Genomic DNA, 26,030 nt, shown 5'->3' with positions numbered 1-26,030 from the left:
GAACCCAGAAAACTGCTTGATATTGAGTCAGAATTTTGGTCCATCTAGCTTGGTAGTGTCTACACTGACTGGCAGCAGCTTTGCAGGGTTTCAGAAAGGAGACATTCTCAGCTCTGTTCAGAGACATCGGGAGCTTCTACCTGCAAAGTTGACGCTGTGGTTCTTGATGAAATGCAGTTTAAACAGGAACAGAGGAAGCTGCCAAATCAGAGCAGGGGTCCAGCTAGCTCTATATTTCCTACACTGACTGGAAGCAGCTTTCTGGGTTTTCAGGAAAGAGTCCTCCAGCCCTTTCTGGAATTGTCAGGGATTGAACCTGGGAAGTTTTGCATGCAAAACAAATGCTCTACCACAAAGCTACAGCCCTTGTTTGAATTGCCATTGAGTGGATTTTATCTGTTTATGGCTGAAACGTCATATTATTCATTTCATTTATTTATTGCATTTCTACCCTACCCTTTTCTCCATACAGCTCAAGGTAGGATACATCATTTGTCCCCCAAATATCTGAAGGGCTGCCCATGGAAGATGGAGCAAGCTTGTTTGCTACTGCTACAGAGGGTGGGGCCCAAACCAATGGATTCAAAGGACAAGAAAGAAGGAGATCCCGACTAAACATTAGGAAGAATGTTCTGATGTTAAGAGCTGTTTGACAGTGGGAAGGACTTCCTTGGAAGGTGGGGCACTCTCCTTCATTTGCGGTTTTTAAACAGAGGTCAGAATCATAGAATCACAGCATTGTAATAATAATAATAATAATTTATTATTTATACCCTGCCCATCTGGCTGGGCTTCTCCAGCCACTCTGGGCGGCTTCCAAAAAATATTAAAATACTGTAATACATCAAACATTAAAAGCTTCCCTAAAAAGGGAGTAGTGTTGGAAGGGACCACCCGGGTCACCTGGTCCAAGCCCCTGCAATGTAGGAATATTTTGCCCAATGTGGGGCTCGAACCCATGACCCTTCTTGGGTGGCCACCTTTAGGTGCAATTCCTGCACTGCAGAGGATTAGATGACCCTTGAGGTCCCTTCCAACTCTTACCATTGTCGTAGGCCATGGACTATGATTTTGTGGTTTAGTCATAAAACTCTGCAAATGAGCTAGGCTAAGAAGCAGAGACTGCCCCCCCCCCACAAGATCACCCAGGAAGCTTCATGCCTGGGTGGGGTGATTTGAACCCTGGTCTCTCTCCCGGATCTGATTCTCTAACTCATGGGTAGGCAAACTAAGGCCCAGGGGCCGGATCCGGCACAATCACCTTCAAAATCTGGCCCACGGACGGTCTGGGGATAAGCGTGTTTTTACATGAGTAGAATGTGTCCTTTTATTTAAAATGCACCTCTGGGTTATTTGTGGGGCCTGCCTGGTGTTTTTACATGAGTAGAATATGTGCTTTGATTTAAAATGCATCTCTGGGTTATTTGTGGAGCATAGGAATTCGTTCATCCCCCCCCCCCAAAAAAAATAAATATAGTTCGGCCCTCCACAAGGTCTGAGGGACAGTGGACCGGCCCTCTGCTGAAAAAGATTGCTGACCCCCAGTATACTGCTTTCTACACGACTTTTGTTTTATTTGCTTGAACACAGAGATATATATATCTATATCTAGATATAGTATTATATAGTATAGCTAGATATATTTATACATATATATATATAATATTCATACACACACAAACATCTCTATCTATCTATCTATATCTATCTCCCCTACTGGCCTAGTGGAATCTTCATTATCATCAGCAATAAAAGCAGCGTCCCCTTCTCCGCAAGCCGGCCAGCTGACAACTCCTTGGCCGACCTTCCTAGCTAGCTTCCTAGCTCGAGAGTCCGAGAACCCTGCAGAACTACACCTCCCAGCGTGCCTCGCGGCCTCCTCCCCACCCCATACCTTTTCCGGAAGGGAGCGGATAACTGTTTCCGGCCCGGGAAGAGCCGGTTGATTGGCGGGCGGCTTTGAAGCGGGCGCGAGGCCGCCTCTTCGCCTCGGCAGCTGCGCCTTCCCCTCCCCCACCCCATTCCACCGCCCACCCCACCGAGAGAGAGAGGGAGGGGGCTCGTTTATTTGGGTGGTGGTGGTGGTGGTCTTACCCGCTCTGTCGGTGAGGGGGGCAGAGGGGGCGCCCTACAAATCAGCTCCCTTTGCTCAGAAGGGTGGCTGGTGGGTGGGTCACCTCTCTCCCTTTATTATTCTCTCTTTTTTGGGGGGGGGGGGGTGTCCCAGTTTCTTCCTCGCTTCAAAGACCAAATCTCCCTCCCCCTCCCCTTTTTAAAATTGTGGATAATTTCCTAAGTGTGTGGGTCACACACCCCACTTGTGTTTTGAGGCTGGGGGTCCCTTTCTCTCTTCCTCCCCTCTTTTCTTTCAGGGGGGCAAATTATTCCCTTGAATTTTTTAAGGGGCGGCATCTTTTCTTCTGAGGTGTATTCCCGCCCTACCCCGTTTTTCTGTATTCCTTTTTTTTGGGTGGGTGAGGGGTCTTTGTACCTCCTTCCTTTTCTTCAGGGGACAGTTCTTTGGCATTACTTGAGACCTTAAGAGTTGCATTCAACACCTTTGAGGAGGACCTCTCCCCTGTTTTCTTTTATTGGGGATAATGATATATATCATATATCTGCCAGGTTGTGGGGTTTTTTTGGCGGGGGTGTCATCCACTCCTTCCTTGGGGACCTCCCTCCTCTTACTCAAATTCTCACCCCCTTCCATCTCCTAGGCATTGATGGGCAGCACCTTCTTTGAGACTGTTTTCATTTTGAAAATTTCTTTCCCTCTGTATGTGTTCCCCTCCCCTACTTTCTGAGACTTCTCAAAATACAGCATCCCGTGGGCAAGTCTCTATTATTCCGGATACCTCTATATTATATATTTTCCAAGGCTGGGCTAGTTGATATCACCCCTTCACCCACACGCATACACATTTCTTTATGGGAAATGGCATCTTTCCCACTATCTGCTGGATATCTCCTCCACTCCGCTTCCTAGGACAGACCTTACACTGAACTGTTGCTCTCTGCTTGGAGCAAAACTGTAATGTTAAAACTCCCTGTTCCTTAGCCTCTACAACAAGGTAGACGAACAGGCCTTTTGCCCTTGGGAGACTAGATTTGGTCCTGCTCATTCGCTAGGCTCCCCTTCTCTCGTTATTTGGTCAACATGAATTTCTCCGAGGTTTTTAAACTCTCCAGTCAGTTGTGCAGGTTCTCTCCGGATGGAAAATGCTTGGTGAGCTTAGCCTTGTGGTGTGCCGTTGTGTATCTATTATACAGATAATGGTTTTGTGGGGGGCAAGGACTAAGAGTGGGCGGAGGGGGGGTTGAATGTGGATTCAGGGAAGGATGGGAGATGTGGGGACCAGGAGTGGCTTTGATATTTGATGATAATACACATGATTTCTTTGTTCCAACTCAGTTTTATGTTGGGACAGCCTTAGCCAAACAGTATCTGATTTCTGCTGAGGAGAGCAGCATCCATAAAATGAGCCTTTCCACCTAGTTAGCAACCTTGTATGACATTTGCCCATTAAATTCTCAACTGTTTTTAAATGACACCAGGAAATCTCTTCCCAGAAGATGTGCATAGTAATACCAAAGTATAAATTGGCTGTGATTTTAAATAATCATTTTAATCAGCGCCACCTCTGTGCCCCCTTCTCTTTCCTACTTAATGTGTTTTGTCTTTTAATTTATAAGCTTTTATTACTATGTTTGGTTAGTAGTTCTAACAACCTGGATTATGATGATGTGAAATCTGTTCCTTGTAGTATATCTGCAGAAGTGCACGTTTACTGCAACATTAGTATGCAGAACTGGTGTAGCTGTTTAGAACTGCAGTTCTGTGCATTGCTTCTTCGAGTGTCAACCCCACTGATCTATTCCAGTGCCCCCAGTTTGGTTTAAATGAACAATTTTGGGTTCCTCTCTCCCCCACCTGCACTTCTTCTTTTGTAGCAAACCATGGTTTGCCCTGTTCAGATGAAATGACAAACAATGGTTTGCCAAGGACGAGGAAGTTCAAGAGGAGGAGGAGTGCATAAACCGAAGGTGTTCAGATATAAAAGAGGAGGGGGCTTCTGCACCTGTAATAGTTACATAGAAAAGGGAGCTTCAGCAACTGAAGCTTGTGTGATCAGTTACGGTTGGAGAAGCCACCACATTTATTTCATTATTTCATTGGTTGTCCTGCATAGGCCTAAGGATAGTTTCTGTGTCGTTGGCTAAAGTTACGTGTGAACCAAGCTATGTTTATGGGGGTAGAGACTTCCACTGAAGCTATCAGGAGAGCTTCATTAACTATGAACCAGACCAAGTTGGCTTTCTGGGGGATACCTATGTCCCCTGGTTTGAGGGGCCCTACAAAATGCATGATTCACCCTACAAAACCCTTCTAAACGACTACAAAACCCTACAAAGGTTTGGGATTGGACTCTAAATTTCAGGGCTTGTAGTTACTGAAGCTCATCAGAAAATCTATCGGTGCACCTATTAGTCATGCTGGCCACATGACCCGGAAGCTGTCTGCAGACAAACGCCAGCTCCCTCGGCCTATAGAGCAAGATGAGCGCGCAACCCCAGAGTCGGTCACAACTGGACCTAATGGTCAGGGGTCCCTTTATCTTTGCCTTTAAGCACCTATATTAATTTGTAAAACAGGTACATTTAATATATTAATTGGCAATTGACAAATCAGTTATACCGCAGGCCTGTCATGCAGTAAAAATGTCATCAGTCTATATTTTGAAGAGCTTTCATCTTATTCTACAGGTTTTCTGATGGTTTCTCCTGTCTCTAATACTAGAGGATTTAGGAATCACATCTGAAATAATTTTGCCCCCTGTCACTGAGCTAAAATGCCACAGCTAAGCTATTCATTTTTTGTTCTATTCAGGCCTCCGGTGTCCAGTATCGTTTGGTGGTTCGTGATGTAAACACTCTCCAAATTCTGCAGCTCTTCACCTGCCTAGACCAAATCCAGCACATTGAGTGGTCTTCAGATTCTCTTTTTATATTATGTGCAATGTACAAGCGTGGAATTGTGCAGGTGGGCACCTATGCAATATGCTTTCTTTTCTGGAACTTGCCAGTTTCTAAACTGATGGTGTTAAGCAGCAAGTATTTAATATAGGTGCTGAGGAAACAAATGCACTTTACCTAGAGAATGCCCCCAAGTTCAAACTGGCATCGTTAGATAGGGATGGGAGAGTCTTCTTGAAACCATGGAAAGCCTCTACCAGCTAGTTTGGTTGTACCATTGGCCTGACCTTGTTTAAAGCAGCTTCCTATTAATATCAGGTCTTTATTCAGAAACATGAGGACTAGAATTCTTAATGTTTAGGGGAAGGACCATATCTCAGTGGCAGAGCATCTCTGTTTTGCATGCAGAAGATCCCAAGTCCAACCACTGATATCTCCAGGTAGGGCTGAGACTTCTCCCTGAAATCGTGTATTGCTCATCCCAGTCACTATAGACAGTACTGAGCTAGGTTGAAAAGAGCATGTCTTTTCCAGGAACAAACAAACCGCAGAACTACGTCCCCTGATGCAAAAAAGTAGCTTTAGGGTTTTGCTAGTTTCTGAAAGACTGACTGCTGTCAGTCCTGTGGACAATGACTGAGCTGGGCAGCTGGGTTAAGGACCCAGCTGATTTCTAGCCTTGCTTAGTACCATCATTTACAAACTGGGAATAGCAGTGGTGGACCATCAAAGTGATGCTTAGCAAAGCAGACTTGAAAGTAATTTCACCAAACTTCCTAGCTCATACATTTTATTTTAATGGCTCACATGGACTTATTGAGACAACATCATGCTTAATGAAAGACCAGTTATAAAATTTCCCTCCTTGGTCGCCTGGAGGTGATTCATGTTTGCCACAGGCAACTTGGTAAGTGTGAGCCTGTTGTGAAGCACTTTGCATCTGAAAAGCACCATATAAATAGGGCAGTATGTAAATTTAATAAACAAAAAATAATTTAAGCAAACCCTTTCAGTTTTTTGAAATTTTAATGTGTGGTGGGTCTTTAATAATATCAGAGCTCTGTGATATCTTTAAAGTCACAAATATATTGTGGTCCAGATCTCTTAAAGACAGCCACCATCTTTACTGGAGGCCTATACAATCCTGTGCCACAACAAACCTCTTGATCTTTACAAACGCTCTTTTGGAATAGTTTTGTGGATCTGACTGGATGTAAAGAAGAAGAAAAGGCTTACCTCTGTAGTGGGATCCAGCGCCAGTCTTTCATGGTCTTTTGCTGGTGGGCTTGTCTTTTTCTGTTGAAGAGTGATCCTTGAGAGGAAGCTGGTAGGGCTTTGGGTGCCTTGGGTGCCTTTGGGTGCCTTGTTCAAGTCAGCCCTGTTCTTCCTCCCTTGGCTTAGGTCTGGTCCTTGGAGCAGCCTGATTGGCACTGCAAGATCGATGAAGGCTCAGCGGGACTCGTGGCTTCTTGCTGGAGTCCGGATGGCCGTCACATTCTCAATACTACAGAGTTCCACGTAAGTGTGAAATTGAGGCTGCTCTTGTAAGATATCAAATGTTACTGTCTACATCCTAGCCCCTAAAATAGCCTGAAGCTCTTAAAGCTGCAGTGTGCTGCTAAGTTGTACTTGTGGGACCTTTTTTTTTAAAAAAGTGAGGCTGCATGATTAAGGAAAGGCTCCTTTAACATTCTTTGCAGGAGAATACAACAAAGAAAGGTAACAAGTCTCAGATTTTAGTCACATAATCTTGGGTATATAAGGAATCATAAACATTATCTCCAGCTCTCCTGAGGACTGATGCGTTGTTCAGTAGCCAAGAACAGGATTAGTAAGCCATGAAGTCTTTGTTTCCTTGTTCACCACCACTAGTTTAATTAAACCACTATCTCAGCCACATTTTTTTTACTTTTTTTTTGCATTTATGTGCATGTTACTAAGCTCACAAGTAAGGACTATTGAGGTGATTGATGCATATGGACACTTCAAAGCAATATACAAATTAGAATTGGAATTATTCTCCCACTGATATTTTTAATATAGCACAGTAGCTTGAAATGGCTTTGTGCAGGTCACCATACACATGGTGACCCCCCCCCCCCCCGGTAACACATGTCAGAAAATACAGGGTCACTTTCTTACCTAATCTCAGGTAAAGCTTATTTCCATCTCCAAATATGCAGTCAGTTAGACAGATGTGTGAAGTGAAGGTCTGTTGTGAAGTCTCTGCTCTCGACTGTCCCTGATTCCCCAAATGTGGAAATGTTCCAAAATCAAAGGAAGAGAGAGAGAACACCTTTCTGTTTTTCTTACTGAGCGAATTGAAGGGCTAGTTTGTGAAGGATATTTTCCTCCCGTATTGCATTAGAGCCCGTCAAATGTTTTTCCTCAACTGTAATAACTGCCCAGGTGTGGAAATAACTGTTGCTGGTTCAGTAAATAAAAGAATAATAGAATCATAGATGATGGCATGCATAGAGCCACTCTCCTTAGAACATAAGAGCTCTGCTGGATCAGATCAAAGGCCCATCTATCCCAGCATCCCAGTCCCCACCATGGTCAGTCCTATGTGCATGACAATCCCACAAGCAGGATATGAGAGCAGTGGCCCTCCTAAGAGCATAAGAAGAGCCTGCTGGATCAGATCAATGGCCCATCTTATCCAGCATCCTGTTCTCACAGCTCAACCAGATACCTGTAGGAAATTGCAAGCTGGACCTAAGTGCAAGAGCACTCCTGTGGTTTCCTGAAACTGGTACAGTAAGCTCACAACTTGCGTGGGATCAAGTCTAAAGCCAAAATCATGTATAGTCAAAACCCACTGGGTTCAATGGGGGATTGGATTGCCCAAGTCATTTTCCCCAGAACCCAGCCACCTTTCCACCCCCTTTGTCATGTGTATAAAGCTCAGTGTGCACAAGTTAAATGTGCGTAAGTTGGGGGCTTACTGTATTCAGTATTGCCTCCAACCATGGAAGCAGAGCATAGCCTCCATGAATTGGTTTAATTCTCCTTTAAAGCCATCCAAGTTTGTGGCCCCCCCCTGTGGGGGGTGAATTCCATAGTTTAACTATGCACTGCATGAAGAAGTGTTTTCTTTTATCTGTCCTGAATCTTTTAGCAACATCAGTTATCCATGGGTTCTAGTGTGATGTAAGTGAGAAAAACATTTCTCTTTCCACTTTTCCCAGGCCATGCATAATTTTATAAACTTCTGTCATGCCACCTCTTAATTTTCCTTTTTGCAAACCAAGAAGTCCCGAATGCTACATCCTTTCCTCAAAGGGAAGTCGCTTGCTTATTTTGGTCTCTCCTGCTGCCAGTGCTCCCCACGTGCTTACAGTGCTTCACTCACATTTCTCTGCAATAATACCTTCTAGGTTTTTTTGTGGCAAGTAATCTCCCATAGTACAGGTGAATATTATCCTCATGGTGCGGGCTTATCCTCTCCCTGCATCTTTGCCAGTTCATCCGTTCGATCCATGGCTCTTCCGGGGCCATGCGGCAAAAAAGCAGGCACGAGACTTCACTGTATTGGATAGTTTTAATAGGGTGAAAACTATTCCAATTATCCAGCTTCATTTTGTTAGTCAGATGCCTGGCTAACAGCATCCCGAGGAATCAAAGATGGTGGGCTCCCTCTGCATACCTCTCACGGCTTCCAAATGGCACATGTATGTGGGGGCGGGCTGACAAGTTATTTATTACCCGCCATCAGAACTCCATTTGACCCTGCAGGATTTTCATTAAGCCCTTGCCAAGTTGGCATGTGTGTTTGGGATAGACTTTCTCCCCAGCTGTAAACAGGTTGCTAAATTAACTTGTGGCAGACAGCTGGCTGGGATATGTTGGTGTCTGCACTGTTTACTCTCTCAGGTCCTCTAAATCCATCGTCTGCCGGAGCAGACTGTGGACTAGTGTTTTGAGATGAGCACTTTAAGGATACATAATATCCTTGCATTGTGCACATTGCCCATTTCAGGGATCGCTTAGAAGGTTTTGCAAGTTATTCCTCAGCCGCTGCTGCTCACATTCAGAAGGCCGGGTTATGTCCGACACTAGTTCTGCTCAGAGTCGACCCACTAAAGTTAATGGGCATAGTTTCGGAGTATAAACATAGTTGGCTCTGATCAAGTTCCCATGTATTTTACTTATTTAATGCATCCTGACAATGGAGAGGCTCTGTGGTCCCATCTCTCTCTCTCTCTCTCTCTCTCTCTCTCTCTCTCTCTTACTCCCCTGCAGCCTGATGACAGTTGAGAGAGGATCATGACCCAGTAGCCATTGATAGCCACCTCCTGCATATATTTGTCTAGTCCTATTTTAAAGCTGTCAAAGTCGGTGGCCACGGTAATGACTGGCAGGCATTGCAACTGGGAGGGGACTGGAATTCCCACTGCTGCTGGGTTTGTCCCTTCTGTTCACTCAGTTTTGTAGCCTTGGGAGGTGCCTGGGTTCCAGGTGTTGGTGCTGGAACATGGGAAGCTGCCTTGTAATGAGTCAGACCCCTGGTTCATGTAACTCAGTATTGTCTGCACTGACTGGCAGTGGTGCACCGGGCTTTCATGCAGAAGTTTTCCCAAGTCCTACTTGGAGATGCCGGGGCTTGAACCTGGTACCTGCTGCATGTAGATTAGGCGCTCTTAACCCCTGAGCTACAGTCCTCCTCCCGGTTTTGCCGGAAGTGGATAGAAGCTTCATGGATAGAAGACTTGCTTTTGCATAGTGGTGCACACCTAGTGACTGTCATGTTGTACCTTCATAGATTTGAGGCTAGCCCACTGTATTAAACATTTTGCAGGACTACCATTCACAGGCTCCAGGTGATGCAAAAGACACAGATCCACTGTCTTCTGATGGGAGAGGATTATTGAGAATAACTTGCACCTGGATTCAAATGTTGGTATTGGCTCCCTTTTATTTCCAAGTGCCATTCAAGGAGCCCAGTGGCTTGAGCTTGACTAGGATGATGTTTAAGATTGGCTGGGAATGCTCCCTAAATGTGCCAGATTAGTCTGTAAGGGCCTACAGCAAGGAGATATTATTGGCAGTGAAATTCTGTTTCTTTGCAGATTTGCCTTCTGGAAATATTGTAAGATTTTTTCTTTCTTTTCCAGACTGGCCTCCAGTGGCCAGGGGCAGTGTAGAGGAAGCTTGCAAACACTGTTGCCTAATGTGAGTTCTCTAAATGGGGTGGGCTTTAAGTCCAATAGATAGATAAGCTATTCATTATGAAACAGTTGCATGCAATTGTATTCACTTGGCTGTTTAGTCACCCGCTTCTATAACTGGGTTCACAACGGCAAGTCTTAACCTGCGACAATAAATTGTATCTGAAAGATCATTTTCTGATTTGTCTCCTGGTAAGCTAATAGGACTGTAAAGAAGTGAAGAGTGTGTTAACAAGTTCCTTTTATGTGACTCTTGGATGATTTCTGGTAATGCTAGCTATTTTAAGAAGGCAAGTGATAGCACTGAGGAGAGTTTATATTCCTATGAGGTGCTGATTTTAAAGAGAGGCCCCTTATTTCTTACAGTGATATAGTTATAAAGCTGTGAGTATTATTCAAATAGTTGTAGCTGATTGATGGGTGAGAAGGGTTAACTTTTCCTTTATAAGGCTGAGGCATTAAAATTTGTCTGAAGTCCTCCAGATGTTGTTGGGTTGCATCTCCCATCATCCTCAGTCAGCATGGCTAACGGTCAAGCATACCATGAGTTGTAGTCCAACAACATCTCTATGGAAAGCATGGGCTACCCTTGATTTAAACATTAAATTCCCATGCCCACTTAACTTCTAGCCGTTGAATGCCAGCCCAGACAAGAAAAGTCCTTAGAAAACATCTGGATGGTATTTTGCCATGAGCTTTAAGAGCTTTGGGAAGCATATTACACACTGGTTGGGCAGCCACCGAGAACCAAATTATTGAGAAGCTGTTTGCGGACCAAAAGATCCGTGTTACTGTTATAAGACATATATTTACTCCCATGCATCTGCTAGACACCATGTAGAGCTGAGGAGTCAGCCACTCCTATTTATTTACCATGTTTTGTTTCCTATCCTTTCTCTAAGAAGCTGAAGCCAATATACAATGGGTTATCTAACCCATTTTATCCTCACATCAACCTTGTAAGGTAGGTTGGGCTGAGAAGGTGGTATTGGCCAAGGCCATTTAGTAAGTTTCATGCTGAGCCCAGACCCCGTTTCAGTCCAGCATTGTAATTCTCCAGCTACACCCCCCCCCCCCTGTTATTTTGCAGGACGAGTGTGCACTTACAGTTGTATGATGCTTGTGTTTGCACACTAAAAATGCTCCAGGGTCGCTGCTTGACTCATTACCATTTGGAGCAATGTTTGTGGTCTGAACGGCCGGAGGAGCTGCTAGCGGCAGTTTTCCCTCTTTCGGCGAATACTTGGGTGCCCTGTCGCTCTAATCCTTAGTAACTGTAAATGGCTATATTGGTTGAAAAATACTTTCTGTCGAGGAATGTGTGCTGTGTAATCCCCTGAAATCCTGTGCTGACAGACACAGCTATGTAAGGAGGCCCAGTGACCTAGTCAAGTCTGGGACAAAAGTTGACAGTCACTTGAGAACGCAAGGTTGTTAAGCGTGGGTTTTGTGTAATGAAAATTGCCAGTCTTGCCACCTGCCTGGGGTTGTCAAAGCTTGGGTGCAGCTCCTTAGCCCGGCTCTTCAGACTGTTTTATCACGTTACTGTCTAAATACCTCTTGTTTCTCAGCTGTTTTTAGGCTATTTGAAAAATGCTGCTTCTGCTTCTGCTTCGCCTCCCACCCTTCCCTGCCCTGTGCTGCAAAACAACAGCTGTATGCTCCTCAGGCACCTTAGCAGTAGGATGTGAGTTTGGAAATTTTAATTAAGTCTGTAACCCCCACATTTGGGGGTGGGGGTGGGTGAGAAAGAAAATCTGTTAGGGAAAAGCTGGCTAAAAGCCCCTGTAGTGGCATTTGCTGGGATTTGCACACCCCCCCCCCCAACATTACAATCTGTTGTTAAATTTCTTAGTTTCTCGATCTCGTACATAAAAAGAGGGGTGACTAGCGAGAATCTCATGCTGGTAGGTGTTGGGTGCCTAAGTGCCTTGGCATTAATTGCCTGTAATGTTGGAAGGTGGGAGCAGGTTGACTCACGAATTGCGGACGATCTGCCCGCTTGTTGTTCCTTATCACTGTAAGTAGAAGGGCTAAATGCTTTTCTTTTAAAGTAAACATTCAGGGAAGCGGTGTTGGCACATGTTAGGGTGAAGGTGGCACAGCCCCACCAACCTCAGCCTTTCCTAATGCAGCTGCCACTTCACTTACAGTCCAGAGGGTGGCACTGCCAGCACCTTCCTCCTCCTTAGCCTCAGTGTTGCGCCTTGCAGAACTCAACAGAGAGGAGGATGGGGGCAAAACCAGAATTACTTGGCTCTGCCTCTCATCGGCTCGGGCTCCATTTTCTGTTGATCTGTCCGCCTCCCTCCCCGACTTATTCCAGTGGGCATCGGCCACCACTGGATGTTGGTAGAGCTTCATGTCTCTGGAAGACCATTAGTCACTGCCCATACTCCCAGTTCTGTCAGGTTCCCAATGGTGTACAACTTCACTCAGACCTCTGGGTCTTGTTGAGGTTGCTGTTTAATTAGGTACGGGGAACATTCAGTTCGTAGAACAGTCTATGGGTGTGCTTTATCTTGCTGGAATGCTAAGGTCAATGTTTATGGTTCTGTTGTCCTGCAAAAATTGGAGCATATATTTTGGAAACTGCTCTGTAATTTTCTGAATGGTTTATAAATGGATCTAAGGGTATCAAATAAGTAGCAGGGGGCCATCCCTTATTACTACTTGTCTACGAATTTGCCTTTATCATCGTGCACTTGCTTGCAGATAGGGCAGTCTTCACCAACCTGTTGCCCTGCAGAAGTTGGACTACAACTCCCATTGACAACCTGGGATGATGCGAGTTGTAGGCGAACAACATTCTTGAGTGCACAAAATGGGTGAAGGCCTCTTTCCAGCCTAGATTTGAAATCACCTCTGTAGCTCCCTGATCATCCCCAGATTTTACTGGGCAGTGCACTGCAATCTCTCTTCTGCTGAGATAGGCATTGTGTTGCTGTTTCGAAAGAAATATTCAGTGTCAGGAGTGTAGTCTGAAATTTATATTTTGGCATGACTGCAAACAAGCTGATGAGACGATGGTCTAAAAAGCCTTTCACTGGCTCAGACCCAGAATTAATCTTTTTTTTTTTTTTAATGGACATAGAAAATTATTGCTTGCTACCTTGTGATTAATGTTGCATTGCTGAGGGAAACTTCAAACTCGACTGAAAGTATGCAGATTGAAAGACTAGAGTAGGGATAAGGAACCTAAGGTGCAAAGGCCAAATATGGCCCTCCAAGCCTCTCTATCCGGTTCTTGAGACTCTAACTATGCCCCACCTCTTTCTGAGCCACACCTCCTTTTCCCACACCACACCCTTCACTGGCCCTGCCTTACAGCCTCAGTTGAGTATTTTTGCCTGGCTTGAATGTGCCCTTCAACGCTAATAATTTATTTATTTATCTCATAAAATGTGTACACTGCTTGATTGTAAAAAAATAAAGTAAATAAAAATGTATATGCTACCGATTCCTTCTAGTGAGAGGGCTGAAACAAGGAAAAGAGACCAAACACCTAGGCCCTTGCCCTTGATGGTAAGCAGCCCCTCCACTCTGACTGTACCTCACTCTAACCACCACTGAAATTGGGGCAGCATCTTCACCACTCCTGCTACTTCTCCACCCAGACACTTTAGAGTATCATTATTCACCCCCCTCCATTTACAGCTGGGATATTAGGCCACAAGATAGTAAACCAGTATTTCCCAAACTTTGGTCTCCAGCTGATTTTAGACTACAACTCCCATCATCCCTAGCCAGCAAGACCAGCAGTCAGGGATGATGGGAATTGTAGTCTGAAAACAGCTGAGGACCTGAGTTTGGGGAACCCTGTAGTAAACTAAAGCCCAGCTGTATGTGCGTTCCACACTTTCACACCCACAGGTGGGTTGTGAGGCCACACCAAGTGGGTCACAACAAAGCTGTTGCCGCCATGTGGGTTTCCAGCTTAGTCTAAGGAGAGTTAACTACATGTGTGTCTAGACCAGGACACATTTTAATAAGGCACTCATTTTATCCATTTCCACAAGTCCCGCAGTGTGGCAGGAGAAAGGCACCAGTTGTTTTTTTAAATAAGATACGTATTTCTGATCGAGCACTTTCTCCTGCCACACGGCAGCACTGGTTTTCCTTTAGTAGTAATGCTAAGTTAACACTGCATGTGTTGTTCTGTGAATTGCCATTTTAGGATTAACAACATGCATTATTACCATAACTAAGTATAAATCAAAAGTGAAAACACAAAAGTGCACCCCATGATGCAGTTTGGGAGTTGGAGATTGGGGTCACAGGTGTGTACCAGTTGAACACCACTTTTTTAGAACTTTAGGGAAGCACCAGTTAAAATGCCTGAGGGATGTAAGTTTGCTTTTGCTTGTGTGCTGGGAAGAAGGTATCTGAAGCAAAACTGCCGTATGTCTTCATGTTTTGCCCCCTAGTTTGGTTTCCCATTCTTTCTGCAGAATGAAAACCACACCATTGTCGAGTGTGGAGATGAAGCTCAGTGGGTTCTGTATAAAAAGCACTCCCCCTGCATGTATTTCATCTGCAAAGATAAACAAATACTTCCTCTGTCTCTTTCTCTGTTTCCAACAGCTGCGGATAACTGTCTGGTCCTTGTGTACAAAATCTGTGTCTTATATCAAGTATCCCAAGGCCTGTCAGCAGGGTAAGTGGAGCTAACCTAAAACAGGAAAGGTTTTTTTAAAAAAATTATTATTATAGCGAAGATTGCCATGATTTGGGGATATCCCATATCCCCTTCAACTGATATTTATCTACCCGCAGGAAGGGTACTGATATGGCGGGGTAACTGCAGTATATGTTTGTCCCAGTGGATGTTGGTGTTCACAAGTAAGCAATCCCCTCTTGTTCCCAAGCTGTATTCTGTCAGATGCAGGCAAGTGTCCGACTGGTGGAGATCTGTGGAATAAAAATCCAGAGGACAAAATCAAATTAGTAGGGCATGGGGGGATGAAAGTACACTCCTGATTTCTGTGTGGGTAAAGTTTTGAAGCAGGAAGGAAGTCAGGTGTGGTTCTTGTGAACAGCAGCCTGATATTGCTAAGCCAACATGTGCAGGCTGACTGGAGGACAGAATGTCTGAGGATGTGTAGCATATCTTTGTTACCACTGAATAACCACAACCAGTTCTGCTAACATACATGTCACTATGAATTGGTGCTTTGGGGATATAGCACTGAAGAGAGAATGGTTTCCCCCCCTGGTACAAGTGGGGAAGGCCTTGTCATACACAAAAAACAACAAACGTGTTTGGGTAGAAGAACAATGCCAACATGGAGGATATGTGTGTCAACTTGGAAAATGTGGCTGTTCATTTCTGCAGCCCTTGATGATTATGTTCTATCTCCGCTGTTGGAGGCAGTGAGCCTCTGAATACTGATAGCTGGGAATCACAGGAGGCGAGAGCTGCTGTTGCACTTGAGTCTTGCTTGTGGGCTTCCTGGGGGCATTTGGTTGGCCACTTTGAGAACAGGAAGCTGGACCCTTTGGCCCAACTGAACAGCGCTAATTTTAGGTTCATATCCCATTGGGCAGCCCATGCAATTTAATTAAACATGGCTCTTTTCTCTTTGTTCTCTGTATTTACCATGTTCTCGCACACACATGAATATGAATACCATAGGAGAGGCTGAAGATGCTTTGAATGGCATGTGTGGAAATGTTCAAGAAAAGTGGAAGGGTTAAAGAACGCACTGAGAAGTAGCTTTATCTTGCAAAAACAGTATCTCCCTGATATTTGATCTTAGGTTACATGTACACAGTTGTTTTTGATTATTATAATAGTAATTGCATAACCAGTCTCGTGAATCTGCTGTTAGACTGGCTCTCCCCACTCCACAAGATATGGATTCTTTGTACTTATAAGCACCGCTTTGTCCAATCAATGTCACTCAAATCATGTGCCTAAAGAAATAGGGAAGTATTCTAATATCTCTTGTGTAAACTAGAGGTGAGAATACTAACTTCCACTCCTTCCCTTACGTAGTTCATACCAGTATTTTGAATTAAACATTTGTGGTTTTGTGTGGCCTTTCAGAAAGCATTTCTTCTTACCAAATAAGATGAGGACAGCTGAGAGTCAAGGGTCCTGGGTCAGGGTTCTGTTTTCCTTTCACACGCAGACAGGCTTTCCATTACTTGGTCTTGACAGTAGCGGAGTTTACAGTGGTGGTACTTCAGGGCCTTGAAGAGTCGAATGAAAGCAATAGACCTCCACTTCAGAGCAAGTATAGCGTGTGTGTTATGCAAGGCCTCTCAAGAGAACAGGAACTAAGCAGCAACAAATATGCCTTAAGACATACTCATCCATCCTCAAAAAAAGCCTCTTCTGTCCAGGTTTTGTTTTTCTTTGGGTTTGGCCCATTCCTTGGCTGGTATTAATTGCTCAATTTCCCTCTCTCCTAAGTGCTGCCATTTTTGTGTGTGTGTTTGGCAGGAATAGCATTCACAAAGGATGGCCGGTACATGGCCTTGGCAGAGAGGAGGGACTGCAAAGACTACATCAGCCTCTTTGTATGCAGTGATTGGCAGCTTCTGAGGGTAACCCTCCTCCCCCCATTATTCACCTTCCCCTTGTAGGCTCCCATGTGCCTTGTAACTTTATAGAGCCTGTGCAGATGTAATGTTCCAAATCCCTTTAACGATAAGGAGTTGACCACCAGTTTGTGCCTTTTCCTTCCACCTCATTCAATTTGCAAATTCTCTTCGATAGGCTAGAGCTGGTGCTGTCTTTAACCATGGTTAATGCTAATCCTCCTGGGAATCCAGAGGACTTATTCCAGGGGAGAAGGCAAAGTAAGATAGTGAATTGTAGGGGTGGGGAGCAGGCTAGTTTCTTGCAAAAAGTGAGATGAATAGTGCTTGAATATTTTTGCTTCATGTCTCAGGCTCTACAAATGCTAGAACCTCAGAGCTAGATTCACCTAGCCAGTTCCATTAACATAAGGCCTGTACAAACACTTCCTCATGCACAATGGGGTTTCCCGCCCTCTGAAATTGGCTCAGGGAGTGTCAGGAAAATATCGCCAGAAGAGCAAGCAAGGGTGTGTATGCTTGCACAGATAGAACAATTGGAAGAGCGAGATATTTAATTCCACTGTTAGGATTGTATTCATTAATGGATACAAGTTGCTCATGTACACACACACACACACACACACACACACAGTTTAAAATGAAAGCTGGGAACTGGGATTATAGTTCAGGTATGGGGCAGGAGGACACCCTGTGGGTGCCCACAATCATTCTTCTCAAAATGTGGTCCAATATTCATAAAAGAAAATAAACTATTTATTTAATTGGTAATTTATTTAGAATCACATAATTACAGAGTTGGAAGGCACCGCAAGGGTCATTTAGTGCAATCTTCTGCATTGCAGGAATCGCAGCTAAAGAATCCCTAACAGATGGCCATCCAGCCTCTGTTTAAAAACAGCAAATGAAGGAGAGTCATTTACCTCTTCATATTTCAGAGAAATTTTCTAAGCTGTTTTCCACATCCTAAAATATCAAAAATAGCCAAGTCAAAATAATATTGGTTTTTTTTACAGTACCTCATATAACAATTATGTAAGATGCCTTCTTAAACATTAGTAGAAATGGAAACAGCTGTCATAATGGGGACCATACCTATGGGCAGATTCAAGATGTAGCAGTACAGCAGAGACAACCAGCCCCCATCAACCAACTATAGAAGCATAGGAAGCAGCTGCTTCTCTCACTTCTGCTGTTTCCTCACCTTAAGCTCACACTGATATTATTTCCTTTGTTTCTGTTTGGAAGCATTTTGATACTGAAACACAGGACCTGGCTGGGACAGAATGGGCGCCGAACGGCTGCGTGTTGGCGGTGTGGGACAGCTGCCTGGAGGTGAGGGGAAACTGCCAGTGCCTCAGTGGAGGGATCTTTTGCCAAACCCATTGCAGCGTGTCAGAGCAGCTGCATCCATATTGACTCAATAGCCCACATAGAAATGTGGCTGAGAGGTGGCTTTAATGAGAACATTATCTAGGTAATGGCCTCTTGAGAACAGGCATGGGTAGTCTGTGGCCCTCCAGATGTTGCTGGACTGCAATGCCCACCACCTCTGACCATCAGCTATGCTGCCTGATGGGATCTGGAGTCCCAAACATCTGGAGGGTCACAGGTTGCCCCTTCCTGTCTCAAGAGATGGCCTTTGCATCAACTTGTTGAGCGTATGAAATCTGTTGCTGGAATCTGAATGCAAAAACACTTAAGAGATTTTGCAAAATGCAGAGAAGATTCTCTTTTTTTAGTGCTTAGCACTCAGCACTTGAGTATGGATAATTGACAGGCTGTGCATATGCATTTTTGGACTGGGGCGGAGGTTGCTTGCTTCAAGAGCTTCAGATGGGACAGACTAAAACTCTTAAGCCATTGCCAGTCTTAAAGATGTAAACCTTTCATTTCAGTATAAAGTTTTGCTGTACTCCCTCGACGGGCGTCTGCTGTCCACATACTGTGCTTATGAATGGTCACTAGGCATTAAATCTATCGCCTGGAGCCCCAGCAGCCAGTTCTTGGCAATCGGGAGTTATGATGAAAAGGTAAGGCTTCTGAATCCCTGCCAAAGTTGAGTTTGTGCCACAGTTTGTTCTCTCTCTCTCTCTCTCGCTCTCGCTCTCGCTCTCGCTCTCTCTCTCTCTCTCTCTCTCTCTCTGTGTGTGTGTGTGTTCACCCTGGGCTTTCTCCTCTCTTAATCAGGTGCGCATTCTGAACCATGTGACTTGGAAGAAAATTACAGAATTTGAGCATCCTGCAAACATTGCTAGCCCAAAGATAGTAAGTAGAAAAAGAAGAGTGGCCGGCTCATGCTGCAGGAAACACACTGGGGGGGGGGGCATTGAGACCTCTTATAATGATAATACTTGGTATTTGTAGAATCCTTCAAAATGTTTTCAGCAGTCCTTACAAAAACTCTGTCAGTATCATTGTCCCCAGCAATGAGGGTGTTCAGGCTGTGTGGCTTGCTTAAGGTCATTTAGTAAGCATTCAGCTGAGGTGAGATTTGAACACGGGACTTCCTGTTCACATCTCAGCCTTTTAGTCACTTGATGTAAATCAGCCAAGTGCTGGTTAGTATGGACAGCTTTGATAATTATTTTCTTTTTGTTTGTTTGTTTGAACCAAAAACATATGCAGATTCAAGGGGATTGGAGCATTGCTTTGTGATCGGAGATTAGGAGAAATGTGAGGCACTGCCTTGGTTCATGTGTTCTTCTTCCTGCTCTTCCTCCCCCATGGAATGGGCTTTTAAAACATGGACACCCATGTTGCGGCTTCTATTCTGCAAATTCTCTTGCATTTCTATTTCTCTTTACATCACACAGTCTGGATATCTATGTTCTGATTTGTGTTAAAACAATAGTTGAGAAGGATTAAAGAGTCTTCTCACCCAAACCCCACACCCTGTTTATTCTTAGGTTTCTATTTTCATCTGATGACACCCCCACCACTCAGACCTTGCTTACTGCCATGCTTTCCAGCCCAAGCGTTGATGTTCTAGCAACGTGTTTCCTATAAAGAGGTGCAGGGTTGACTTGCCTTTCTCTTCAGATTGTCTATAAGGAGGTGGAGAAATCGCCAGCAGTGGAAGTGGAGAAACTTGCCTTCCCCCCTACCAAGAAAATGGCAAGCTCTCTCTTCAGCACAAAGAGCAAATGTAAGTCAAAGCAGGGACTGTGTACAAAGCTGCGTTATCACTTGTTTGTTTACTTACTTAAAAGTATTTGAAATAACTTTTACTCTCTTCTGCTGCTCAAAAGACCCCCATGGTGAAATACAAGACGCACTGTGTAAAAGGCAAGACATAAAGGGAAAAAGAGAAGGGGAGGAGGGGAAAAACAAATATCAAAGCACTATTTCTTATAACAGCCAGCTGGGGCGGAAGCAGGTTAGAGAAAGGAGGTGCCAAAAGGATTTGGTTTTGCCACAGAAAAAGGTTCAAATACATGATACCCAGAGTGATACCATATGGTTCTTGTGAGATCTTGATGGCTTTTGAGACCATTGACTGTAAGGTCTTAGCAGCATACCTGCTTGACTTGGCAGTTGTTGAGCAACTGCTGTGGACTGGATTCTCTAATTCGTGTCAACAGATACCAAAAGATACTAATAGGTAGTTGCTCAGTTTTCCTAGCCCCCCACCCCCACCGCACCACAAATCTCCGAACCACATCGTGAGATACTGGAGTTGTGTATGGTGAGATATATCTCATTTTTGTGAGACTGGGCACTTAAAAGAAGGTTGGACTAAGTACTCAGTATCTGTTGATTTATTGGATTTATACACTGCCTTTCTGTCAAGCCACTCAAGGTGATTTACAGTTTTAAAATACTAAAACATATATATTATAGAGTCTTCTCAATGCCATTTGGGAGCTGGTAGTATGTGTTCTTCCTGGCCTGGGCTCCTTCACTTCAGTAGGGCTGTGTACCAGTCCTGGTGGAATCCCGAACTGAATCTGGCCAATTCAGGTCAACCCATAATTCCGCCAGAATGGGTTGAGGTAGCCTCAGGTTGGATCGGATCTACCCACAGTGATCTAGGGCTGTCAAGGGTGGCGGTGCAGAGCAGTCTTGTAGTGAAGGTTGGGGAGTGGGGAGGAGGAGATCTAGGCAGGCAGCCTGCAGGTGTTTCCCCTCTGCTGATACATGTTTAATTTGGTTTTTAAGTGCTAATTAAACACTTTGCAAGGCCCCCATTGGGGCGCCTGATTGGGCCCTGAATTGAAGCAGTGGGAGGGTGTGCAGCCCTAGTACTCTGTGTGCATCATAATATTAAAAGGAAGTTTATTCCAGGATCCATAAAATAGAACAATCTATGGTTTAAGTGTCATTATGACTTTTAATTTTTCCTCTCCTTCCAGATGAAATTGCCCAGGTCCCAGTTTCTTTGCATCATGTCAAACCTGCGGTAGACCGAGCAAATCCTAGAATTGGAGTTGGAATGTTAGCTTTTAGCTCAGATAACTGCTTCCTGGCAACCAGAAATGGTTAGTATCTCAAGAGGGGTGAATGAGGACCAATGTGTGTCCTAGTGACTTCGGGTTTAAGTCCTGCCTCTAGAATGTACTCATTGTATGGCTTTGTGTATATGACTCACTTCCCATGTTATAGTTTGGAAAGTAACTGCCCCATCTTACATGGCAAGGGTCTCCTTAATAGGAGTGACCCATTGTGGAGGTTTCTCCAGTTCAGACTGAGTGGTGTGCTCAGTGGTTAGTGCGTGAAAACGCTATTACATTGAGCACAGGGACCTGTCAGCTGTTAATATTCAGCACTTTATGTTTTCATCATGACATCAGCTAGTAACTTCTGTAAAGCTGTGTGTTCTTATCTTGTTTTATAAACATCTTGACTAGCTTGGAATATAAATTTATGTTGACGCTATATTTTTAATATTTTGTTGAAAGCCGCCCAGAGTGCTGGGGAAATCCAGCCAGATAGGCGGGGTATAAATAATAAATTATTGTTGTTGTTATTGTTATTATATGCTTTTGAGGATGGATCTTAAGAGAAAAATGAAACATGTTTCTCTCTCTCTCATGCCTTGCACTGATAACACTGTGATTATGAAACTCTTGCTCTGGGAGCATGCCCAGAACATTCCACCCTAAACTTTGTGAGGTCTTGCCCTGCAGACTGGTTTCCCCCAAAATCACTTGAAGAAAATTTGGTTGCACAATCTGCCACCTTATTGGTTCTTTTAATTCATGCCCAGGGGGCTGCATAATTTTATTTAGGTACTTCCACCCCATTTTGCAAAACAGCAATCACAAAGCCACTTAACAGTATTAAGCTGCTATAAATACTATTTCAGATAGTAAAAATTCAAATAGTGATCAGTAGAATGAAAACAGCTGTTTAAATTAGGATTCCAAATGGAACATGTTAGTTAAAAGGTCTTTTGAAGGCACCCGTCAAAAAGCATGCAGGCAGCAGGCTTGGTGAATCTCCTTCAGGACTGAGTTCCATAATCACAGAGCCACTACAGAGCTGCCACCATGGAGCTCCTATTCCCTGCAGATTGATCCTCAGTCAGTGGCAGGGCCAGAAGCCAGGCCTTGGTTGCGGATCCTGAGACTTTGATAGGTTCATGCAGACATAGGCGGGGAACTTGTGGCCCTCAAGATGTTGCTGGACTACAGATGCCCTCATTCTTGAACACTGGCCATGCTGGCTGGGGCTGATAGTTCCTAAGAACACTTGGGAGGCTACAGCTTCCTCACCCCTGGCACAGGTGGTTCAAGCAATAACCAGGTCCCAAACTTGAGGGACTTGGTCATCCCCAGTTTTGTTTTTAATTGGCAGCAGCGTGACCAGTTTGAGCAGAGTAGTAATGTGTCTGCACCACCTTGCTCCTGCCACATTCTGAATCAACTGCAGCTTCTGGCTTGTCTTTAAAGACAGCTCAATTTTAAATGCATTGCAAGTAATTTAGTATGGCTGTAGCAAGCAGATGGTTAACTGAGGCCCAATGGGCTTTCTCTAGGTTGCAGCCGGTAAACCTAGCCAAAGCTAGTAGAATGCATTCCTGGCTGCAGATGCAACTTGGGCATCTAGAAATAACCTTGGTTCCAGGAGGTATTCTAAACTCTGTGCTTGGTTCTCTAGTATTTGGTGACTAACACAGTACTTGGTTCCAGAACAGGTTGTATATCTTTATCCAGATTAACAAAAGATCCAACTCACTGCCTGATGGGCTTTGCAGTAAGTTTTCACTGTGGGTGGTTGCTGAGGTCCGTCTGCCTCAGTTCCATAGACCAATTATTAGTACAATTGTGAACCAGGGACTGATTGCATTGTGTGCTTGTATTGTACCTTTAATTGCTGTTTCACGTCTAACAGATAATATTCCTAACGCTATTTGGATCTGGGATGTCCAAAAGATGAAGCTGTTTGTGATCCTGGAGCAGCTGTGTCCCATCCAGCTTTTCCAGTGGGATCCCCGTCAGTCCCGGCTTGCCATTTGTACTGGGAACAGCAGAGTGTACCTCTGGTCCCCAGCAGGATGCGTGTCTGTACAGGTACCAGTGGAAGGTAAGGAAGCTCCAAACTGATACTGCAGACAAGTCAGGCCTAGGGGCAATTTTGCTACAGTGGGGAAGGGTATCCTTGAATGGGTTACTGTTACCTACTGGGCAATTAGCAACAACAGGTTTCGTTAACATTTTCTTAAACTGTGAAGCCTTTTTTCTAAACTGGCTGATCATTTTCAACATGTCTTTAATAGACAGCTCACATTCTCTAGGTGTGTGATCATTTCAACAACTCTAGGTCAATGCTTGGATTGATGTTACCACATCAGAAATGAACTGAAAGCAGTGTGCTGGTTGGCCCTCATTTGGTTGTTAAACATGCGGTGCTGATTAAATGCATTGCACGTGACTGTGAAAAAACTGAGGCAGTCACAAGTGGAGATTAACTCTGTGCTAATCTCCAAAACCATATAGATCATACTTGCATTGCTGTCATGAAGCACACTGTGTGTGTGTGTGTGTGTGTGTGTGTATTCTACTCTGAGTAGGCCCATTAAAATTGGTCAACCTTCTCAGAGTAGGACTAATAGTGGAATACAGCCCATGTCAAGGTTCAATCCTTCACATCTCCAGTAAAAAGTAGTAGTAACAGGTGATGAATGAAACTGTCTGATGGAGACTCTAGAAAGTCACTGCTAGTCAGAGTAAACAACACTAGGCTAGATGGTCAATCTGATTTGATCTGAGTCATCTTCCTACATCAGCTGCTACGGCACACATGCTAGAGTGCTTTCTGCACTTTTAAGATACTGAAAAAACCACAAAGGAATCCTAAAATCTTTTAGGATTATTATTCTCTTAATCATCCTTTCAAATTCTGAAGCTGTGACCAAATTAGCATCACCCACACCCAAACGGGGAGATAATAGGAGGTCTGTGTGTTCGAAGAACCTCAAAACAGCCCAACGAGTTTTGAACCTGCTTAAGAGGCCACAGGATGTTGACTGCTGTAGGTCAGGGTAGGGAATAAGACTCGAAAACAAGATGGAGTGGTTGAGACCATGAACAGGAATGCTCCATGCAGCAACGTGTTTGAATACATTTTAGAAAGTAATCCTTAAATATTTACGTGTACAGTGCAATTCTGCAAATTGGAGCTAACGTATGCCTACAACTATCTTTTATCTGAAGGGGTGGGCATTATAATGATCGCCTAGCAAAATTTTGTGCTTAAAGGGTATTTGCCAGTAATTTTTTTTTATCCTTGTCCACAGGTGACTTCCAGGTAACTTCTCTGTGCTGGCACTCCAGTGGGGACACTCTGGCTCTCCTGAGTAAGGACAATTTTTGTATGTGTTATTTAGAAAAAGAAGAGGAAGATGTGAAATAGCTACACCCAAAGCTAAGCTGGGTTAAAACGGAAGCCTGGTTTTGTGTACTGGTTCTCCAGCATTGCAAGTGGAGGGGGAGGGTGGAGAGAAACTGCTGCTGGGCTTAGTCTGTATATAGATTTGTGGAAGCTTGTATTTGCCCTTGATGCACTTTAAACAGCTGAGCAGTATAAAATGTTATGGAATAGTGAGGAAACAGGTGTTTTAGCTTTAAATTTCTAGATCCATTTACAACATGTGTATCTTAGTGTGTAAACTACTTAGTTTATTTTGAAAATAAAATAAAACATTTTTGTTACATAATGCATTATTAAAACATGGCTACAAGGCTGACATTTTTTTCATTCTTCAGAGTATGAACAGTATTTGCTGTCGCCTATGAAAACAAAAAATTGAATGAAGGTATGCAGTGCAGACTTATAAAGGGAAAGCTCTCAGGTTAAACTCAGCACCTGAAATGTTCCCAGAAGCGGTCTGCCTGAAGCAGGATTTGGCCAGTTTTCAAGGGCCCTGGCACCTGCCCCTTCAGTCCTTTACTGAGGTTTCCACTCACTGTTACGGATGCAGTCAATGATAACCAAGGCAACAATTTGGATAGAAGAGCTGCTTGTTGTCCTGTTGGTTGACTTAGAAAACACAGAACTGCTTGGATCAAGAGCAAGGAGGGCAGTGCTCATTTGATTCCACCCCATGCCTCCGCTGCAGTTCCTTGGTAAGTGGAAAACAGAAATGAAGAACAGCTAGGCAGTCTGTATATAAGCAGCTGCCAACATCTACCTGTTTGTTAAGTAAGGCTACCCAATTAGCTTTGATTTTTTTTTTATTACTTAGCGTACAGCCTAAAATCTCCAGACAGTTTGTTCTTCCCAGTATGTCTTGTTACTACACGAACTACTCTTAACAAAACCTCATTTGAATGCCTGCTACCCCCTCCCACTCTCTACCTTAAGGCTGTTACCAGATGCAGACACAGATGGGAACAGTACCAGCCAATTCTGCCCCCCCCCCATTTTTATAATATAGTTGGACAAAGAGGTCTGTCAACGCAACCCTGCACACCATTTTGTAATTATGTTAGCTGGTCTAATAAATTATGATAAGGGCTTTAGGTTAAAAATGCTTTTCTTTGGTATACAAAATAGTGTAACAAGGCCACTGGCAGCACCCAATGTAAAAAGTGTGTGTGTGTGTGTGTGTGTGTGTGTGTTACTTGTTTCGCTACCATTAGAAGAAGAAGAGTTTGGATTTGATATCCCGCCTTTCACTCCCTTTAAGGAGTCTCAAAGCGGCTAACATTCTCCTTTCCCTTCCTCCCCCACAACAAACACTCTGTGAGGTGAGTGGGGCTGAGAGACTTCAAAGGAGTGTGACTGGCCCAAGGTCACCCAGCAGCTGCATGTGGAGGAGCAGAGACGCGAACCCGGTTCCCCAGATTACGAGACTACCGCTCTTAACCACTACACCACACTGGCTCTCAATTA

The 26,030-nt window shown here is 44.2% G+C and overlaps 1 protein-coding gene and 1 long non-coding RNA gene across 3 annotated transcripts in view; one reads left to right on the top strand and one right to left on the bottom strand.

Annotated features, from left to right (window-relative positions):
* Positions 1-26,030, bottom strand: part of LOC309347073 — a 147,306-nt gene that overhangs the window by 100,739 nt on the left and 20,537 nt on the right. The window lies entirely within an intron of this gene.
* WRAP73 (WD repeat containing, antisense to TP73) lies at positions 1,935-25,367 on the top strand. 2 transcript variants are annotated; one of them, XM_081871147.1, is made up of 12 exons: positions 1,935-3,226; positions 4,889-5,041; positions 6,376-6,492; positions 14,730-14,802; positions 16,594-16,697; positions 17,940-18,026; positions 18,590-18,724; positions 18,882-18,959; positions 19,734-19,839; positions 21,047-21,172; positions 23,028-23,219; positions 24,433-25,367. In XM_081871147.1, exons 1-12 carry the CDS (start codon positions 3,158-3,160, stop codon positions 24,546-24,548), a joined length of 1,356 nt encoding a protein of 451 aa, XP_081727273.1. In that variant the 5' UTR covers positions 1,935-3,157; the 3' UTR covers positions 24,549-25,367. The 2 variants fall into 2 exon arrangements, with proteins under 2 accessions (XP_081727273.1, XP_081727274.1); XM_081871148.1 differs by lacking the exon at positions 17,940-18,026.

This window comes from Podarcis erhardii, assembly GCF_964252035.2.
Source record: "Podarcis erhardii genome assembly, chromosome: 7".
NCBI lineage: Eukaryota > Metazoa > Chordata > Lepidosauria > Squamata > Lacertidae > Podarcis > Podarcis erhardii.
This window is presented reverse-complemented; position numbering and strand designations above follow the sequence as displayed.

Coding starts and splice junctions, on each gene's coding strand:
- WRAP73 (XM_081871147.1), top strand. CDS start 3,158: ATGAATTTCTCCGAGGTTTTTAAACTCTCCAGTCAGTTGTGCAGGTTC. Junction 6,493..14,729: donor TCAATACTACAGAGTTCCAC/GTAAGTGTGAAA, acceptor TGTTTCCAACAG/CTGCGGATAACTGTCTGGTC. Junction 21,173..23,027: donor CTTCCTGGCAACCAGAAATG/GTTAGTATCTCA, acceptor CACGTCTAACAG/ATAATATTCCTAACGCTATT.